General features: G+C 32.8%; 1 protein-coding gene across 1 annotated transcript in view; it reads left to right on the forward strand.

Moving 5' to 3' along the window:
- The window catches only part of LOC115209856 (sulfotransferase 1E1-like), a 15,936-nt gene that overhangs the window by 5,290 nt on the left and 3,146 nt on the right, over nt 1-7,500 (forward strand). Inside the window, exons 2-4 of the mRNA XM_029778428.2 lie at nt 1,710-2,027; nt 3,393-3,490; nt 3,783-3,960. Of these exons, the coding sequence (XP_029634288.1) occupies nt 1,710-2,027; nt 3,393-3,490; nt 3,783-3,960 (594 nt within the window). The remainder of the gene's footprint in view (nt 1-1,709; nt 2,028-3,392; nt 3,491-3,782; nt 3,961-7,500) is intronic.

The following is a 7,500-nucleotide window of genomic DNA, read 5'->3' on the forward strand; positions in this document are numbered from 1 at the left end:
CTTATTCTCTATCACATGGTCACACTGAATCATAAAATCCCATAGGATCTTTGCATCATCATTTTTGATAATGCCTTCGGGTTTATGCTTCGCTCTGTCAAGCCCATACTTGTTGCAAATTGTCCAGTGGACAATCCTTGCTATATTGTCATGACATTTCTTATATATATGCTTTCTGGGTTAGTCGCGGATATTGACTAGTAATATGCCATACGGTTTCACCATTTTGTCCATAAATTCTGCACTTATCACTTTCTGATATGTTGTCTATTCTGTATTTGATGTAATTGATTCTTAATGCTTGCTCTTGGGCATGTAAGACTTATAGAAAAATAGTTAAACAACTTGATTATCAAAAGATTATTTTGGCTGTATATGTTTGCATGAGAAACTAGGTTATATTTCTTAAGAATTCTAAAGTATTATTTGAGAATGTCTCGTATTGTTTTCTTGCATTCTTTATAAATGATCATGTTAAAGCTGTGTCAGTACATGCGTGCTGTTATATGTGGGGAACAGATCAGAAATTTAGGGAAGGTTAAAAAAGATACCTACAAATTAATTATTGGATTTAGTTTTTCTTACTATCTGAAGGAGTTTGTTAAATTGTTAGACATAATTTTAATGCAGTCTATGATTAGTTCATGCGTTATACAGTGTCAATGTAGGAATGTTTAGATATGAGCAGCGTTTATATTGCATTTTTGTGAGTGGCAGATTGTTTATATGGTATTAGTAGGATTTCATATAGAATAAGATCAATTTGTCCATTCGGGGACAAGTGATGAATATCTCCTCTGAAGTTTCCATTTCATTCTTATGTCGATGTTTTGTCTCTCATTTTCCACTGATAGTTGACAAGAGTTGTGTAAATAATTTCATCACCTTTAATTCTGGATAATGTTGTGTATTGCAAGACTATATGAGATGCATTTTCCTCGAAAATTGTTATGCTTTGTAGTACTTTCTTTCGTGTACCTGCAGCATATTATCTCCGCATGTCACGGTTAGCTCAAGAAACAAGCCTTGCCAAATCATATATCCTGTATTATTATTGTTCTATGGCTTGAATGTATGAATGCCTTTGTCGAATAGATCAGCATCGAATGACAGCCTCTCTTAATTCATATACTTTCGATGTTTCTCAGATTCTTTTGAAAAGTAAAAAATAATGTTAATTTATGTTGACATTGAGGTACTTGTGTTGTTGGTGCAGTGCATTGGAACTCAGATACATTTATGCTTGTGTGGTCGGGCGTGCGTGATGTGCGCATGTGTGTGTGCTTCATGATTCTTTTCCATGCTCGTCTAGCACATGGAGAAATACAGTCAAATGAATAAATCTCATGATTTCACTCTTGAATGATGGAGCTTAAATTTCAGACGAGTGGAATTTGAACACTGAACATAAAATTATGTACCTCAATAACATAAGATTTCTTTTTCAGAGTCTACGGCCTTATTTCACATTTAATTTTGCGAACCCGTTTATTTTCTAACTTCATATAATTCTATAAACGGAGAAATCATGAACGCACAACGATCAGTTTTTGACTGTTGAAAGATTAGATTTAATTACTGTAAATGAATATCTCTGATCGCTAAATACAAGCATTTCATGCTCATTACTGCCTTAGATCGTCTGAGAGATTTATATTTATCTATTTATACATTTGTTTTAATAGCTAAGATTGTATATCACATTTCAGGGTCACATTGGGTGTTTGAAATCGTTAATATGATATTGACAGGAAACAATGAAAGGGTTCCCTTGATAAAAGAAGACATGTTATTAGATTGTGCACCTGCTGAAATGCTTGATTCCTCTAAATCCCCTCGATTCTTGAACTCGCACCTTCCTCCTAAACTTCTGCCTCCAGAATTGCTAAAGGATCATAAAATTATCTTCCTCAACCGTAACCCGAAAGCTATGCTGGTGTCGTTCTACAGACATATACAAGACATTTCGTTGTTGGACTACAAAGGAGATCTTCCAAGCTATTTTGACCTTTGGATAGAAGGAGAAGGTAAGCCTGTAAAGTTGTTACTACTACTAATTTGTTACTACTACTACTAATTTGAAAGTTTATTACATACTCATCTTTAGGTGAAATAGGGAAATGAAATTAGTTATCCCTCCATGTTGTTATTTCTGCCTGTACCTCACAAAGCCATGTATCTATAAATGTATCATTGTATCTGAACATAGATTTTGTCACAGTCAAAGTCGTGTATCGATAATGACATTCAACCTAGATGTATAAATGCAACCTTAGACGTTTATCTTACATATTCCTAGTCGTTCTTCTTAGAACATGGATGTTCTTCTCAGATACTGATTTAAATATTTTGAATTGCATCTAACATTTAAACGGCGTTACCCCAGCATGGCCACAGCTTAGAGCTGAAACTGATAAACAAAAATACATTCGTAGATGTAGTAGTGAAGCACCTGCAGACGAAACACAAAATGATCATCCAACTTTGATATGTATGTATTTGATTTCAGTTTAAACCAGAGATTCGCGTTCAAAAGCAACAATCTTTTTCTTTTCAGTTTAACACCACACCCAAGAATCTTAGGTGCCCTTAGCAGAGTCATCCTGTTGCAAGCATTCGGTCTCTGTCTCTTTACTGCCAGTCTAGGAAGCATTGTCAATGACCATACACCCTATATTTCCCTCCTGATAAAATCACCGCCACAATCCCATCGTCGTGACTCATCTGTGTTGCTTTTCATCCTCTTACCTTTCCATCATTTTGCTTTAAGATATTACTGCCATGTTGGTTCAGTTCCAAGCTTAGCACCTGGTCTATCCGACCTTTGTATTCATGGAGTAACTTATTTGTTTTGACCTCAGACCAATTTCCCACTTATATTCTCTCAACACTTTTTATTTTATATATTCTCTTATTGATATTTTCTATCTGGTCACAAAATACATATCAAGTAAAGTCTATTTTCTCATTTAAATGTTTTTAGATTATATCAGTGGAAGTATATTCTGATCTCATGTTAACTAAGAACGTACTGAATTCAAAATTCTGAGATTTTCAATGCATTATATCTGAAAATTCATATTTTATTAAACCTTCTTACCTATTATCAGTCACCGCTGTTGTATGCACAGAGATGCTATCAATATGACGTTGGAAATATCTATGTTAGATGCACTGATGAAAATATAAAAATATAAATTCCACAAATTCTCTCTATAATTGTCTGTAAAATATAAAATTTTGTACTCCCTCCCGCAAAAGTTGCCTAATATATTTTCGTTTTAAACACTGCATTGTCATAATTTAATTTAACATTATGAGCAGAAGGGTTGACTATTCTTTTGGAAGTTATTACACAAACATAATTTCAATTTATTCTTTTAATTTTTCAGTTCCTTATGGTGATTACTTTAAATATGTTCAGGAAATTTATGCTCTATGTAAAGATAACCCAAATGCACGTATCATAACTTACGAAGAAATAAAAGCGGTAATTATCTATTGATATTTCCTTTAATTATGTTAATTTTATTATAATTTATTTCGTGTGTTTGTTTCCCGTGCACACAAAAGATATTCAAAGTATAAAGTTTAACTTTTAAATAATTCCGATTGAAAAAGTATAATTACCACATAGAATATACCCCATCACCTGCCTGACCGCAGCTCTGAGCTACTAGAGAGAGTATTAATCAGAGAAATTGTTCTACGCATATAAGAAAAAAATTTATTGTTAAATACTGAAAATTTCACAATTTGCCTTCATTATTTCTCTTCAACAGGATATGTCCAAAGCAGTGTCACGTGTTGCTAAATTCTTGGGGAAAACAATTTCTGACCAACTTACAGAGGGTATTGTTAGTATGTGTTCATTTGATAAAATGAAATCTGAGAAAAAAATGACTGATTCGTATTTACCCAAAGATTTGATCGGAGAAGGTGGTACTGTCTACCATTCTGGTAATTATGTTATTATATTTCATTAATCTTTCTTGTAGTTTAATTTGTGTAAAGTCTAAGACACATATCTAGTCATGGTAGAAATCTATTTTCGCTATTCAATGCTTAATTTTCTAAACGAGTTGCAGTAAAACAATCGTCAACAACAAACATATCCAACAGCTGGCGGATGCATGTCTCCATCAAAAAATTAATCTGATGCCAAGTTAATGAATTTTTTTTTTTTTTTCATTTTTTTTTACGTTTTGAGAGAGAGGAATTGTTCAGGTGGCCCGAGCACTGCTTATATCAAGAAAACAGAACTGCAAGATACAGCAGTTAAACAAAAGCAGCGCTCAGTAAGAACCCTCACTTTCACTCCAAATATAAAGGAATAAGTCCCACAATAGATCATGCGCCTACATGGTACTGCTGCTATGCTAACATGTATCCTAGAAGGCACCCAGCGAAAAGCCACTCGACTAAATGGAATTCAGTCAACAGCAAAACGTTCCAATGATTAACCAACATGTGTGCTGTCTTCATTCTTAGCCTTTTCTATCGCTTTTATAATGGCTTCCGATCCTTGGAAGCACTCTGTCACTCAGTCATCAGCGACGAACGTATATTTTCATCTTTCGCAACCTTTCACCTCGATCTCGCCATTATGTTCTCCAGAACATCACCATTCTTGAATCTCCCAGCTCGTGTCTTTCCTGCAGGTATTGAACTGCAAAAGTTTAAATACAACATAAATAGCACGAAATCCACCGGTATCGGTGGGCCTACATGTGTCATACGCAATGCTCTTCCTTCACACTCAACAAGTAATTTATATATATATATATACACACACACACATATATATATATCTATATATGAATATATATATATATATATATATATATATATATATATATATATATATATATATATATATATATATATATATATATATATATATATGAGAGAGAGAGAGTTAGTATGTGAAAGCACGTGGTTGGATGTATAAAAGACAAAAAAGGGTGAAAAAACTACAGAAGGCTTGTGTTATATGGTTAAAGAATATATTTAAACCGTAATGTTAGAAAAATGTTATGAAATTTTGCGTATAGTAACATAGTTTTTGAAGAAATAACCGGTTTCGCATTTTCTTTTCAAATTTCTCAAATTTTTTTACCTATATCGTGTCATGTCTTTGCTATGTTGTGAAATATGGAGTTCCAGGCAGGGGAAGGTAATCAGGGATTTTCCGGTATAAGAGAGATAATCAAAAATGTTGGGAATGACTAGGCTTGATTAATTTAACATGATTTGGTTTAGAAGGAATAGAATATTACAAGTGGTTAGGTTTTGCTTTATATTTTTTCAATGAGGTGAGCTTCCTTATTTAAAAAAAGTTAGAAATGGATAAAGTTTGGCTTATATTTTTCAATGAAGAAGGTTTCCTCATTTAATCTAACTTGTGTTGGTGTTCCAAAGGTACATTGATAGAATAGAAATATTACAAATTGTGGTAGCAGTTGCTTTGCGCATTTCTCAATATGTTCACTAAAGGGTATCATTCTGTATTCTGGGAATGCAATCTGCTGTCGATGCAGAGTGTATCTGCGTCTGAGCGATAATCCCGAGGACCCTATGTAGTTTTGGTGGCAGCCCGAGCATCTAATGACATAAATCAGGTGTTCTGAAGCACAAGTAAAGTCAGATTTGATTTTGAACTTTTGTCCCTCTTTGAAAAGGAATTCTGATCCTTCTAAAAGGTTTGGGCATGTTGCGCAATTTGGTCTACCACATTTTTTAAACTTTTGCATCCGTTATTTTAGAAAATAATTTTGCCTTTGTGAGGATCTTTTTTAGTATTTTCGGTTGTTTGTAGCTTTTAATGATTTTATGTATGTGTAAAATTTCCTTCAATTTGAAGTCCTTATGTAGCATTGGTAAATTTTGGGTGATGATGATGAAGGCTTCTTTGTTTCTGGGATTGTATGTGGATATGTACGGCAGTATTTACGTGGAAGGTGTGTTGCTGTGTTGAACTTTTCTTAAGGTTTCTATGTCGATTTGTGTTGCACGTCTGATTCCGTCCTCTATGAGTTGAACTGGGCAGTGGAACTCCATATTTCACAACATAGCGAAGACATGACACGATGTAGGTAAAGAAATTTGAGAAAATTAAAAAGAAAATACGAAACCGGTTATTTCTCCAAAAACTATGTTACTATACGCAAAATTTTCTAACAGTTTTCTAACATGATGATTTAAATATATTCTTTAACCATGTAACACAAGCCTTCTGTAGTTTTTTCCACACTTTTTTGTCTTTTATATATATATATATTTATATATATTTACATATATTTCGTTTTGGGATTTGGTTTGCAACATTTTTTATGTGAGTAAATGTCGATAATAGTAAAATAGAATTGAAAAAACCTTAGAGTCTTCGGTCAGCCAATCTATGACAAAATTAGAGAAATTAATGACTGCGATAAACTTGAATAAATGAATATGTGGTGGTTAAGGATATGCGTGAACTAAGGTTATCTTAAGGCAACAACGAGGAAGACGAAACTATTGAAACTATATTTACATGTCTATATGGTGATGAAATAGACAGAATAATGAAAAGAACTGGTTAGGGGTTTATGATCTGCGCAGAAATAGAAGTGTAGATGGACGAGGTTGAAAAGACAAAATTTCTTATCTGAGCATCTTCTGAGATTCGTATCATTTCGGCAGAGGTATTAAAAAATCGATACATACATATATATATATATATATATATATATTTGTGTGTGTGTGTGTATATATATATTTATATATATGTGTGTGTGTGTGCGTGTGTGTATGTGTGTGTGTGTGTGTATATATATATATGTATAAAAATATATATAAAAAAATACAAAATGGGACAAGAACACAAAACACTCAAATAGATGACACAAAAAACGGACGGGCCATTCGAAGCCTCTAATCTTCAGTCAAGAACCGGATCATCCTCGGAATTTCCAGCCGAAATTGCGAGAATGATCCGGTTCTTGACTGAAGATTAGAGGCTTCGAATGGCCCGTGCATTTTTTGGGTCGTCTATTTGAGTGTTTTGCGTTCTTGTCCCATTTTATATTTTTATATATATATTTTTTATACATATATTATTGCGGCGTAACGTACATCTTGTTCTCTTATGTATATATATATATATATATATATATATATATATATATATATTTTAATATGTATATATATATATATATATATATATATATATATATATATATATATATATATATATATATATATATATATATATATATATATATATATATATATATATATATATATATATATATATATATTTATTTATGTATATATATATATATCCTGTCTTTTCTCGCCCGCCTCCTAAGGCTACTGGTCGACACATTTTCTCTCTCTCTCGTCGTCCACGATAATCCAGCGTTTGCAATACTTTTTTCGTCTGGCGTTAACAGCCCTTCTTATCTTGTTCTCCTTGTCCTGTCTCTCACTGTTATATATTTATTTTTCCACTGTTTATAT

The sequence above is a fragment of the Octopus sinensis genome, linkage group LG3, assembly GCF_006345805.1.
Source record: "Octopus sinensis linkage group LG3, ASM634580v1, whole genome shotgun sequence".
Classification (NCBI taxonomy): domain Eukaryota; kingdom Metazoa; phylum Mollusca; class Cephalopoda; order Octopoda; family Octopodidae; genus Octopus; species Octopus sinensis.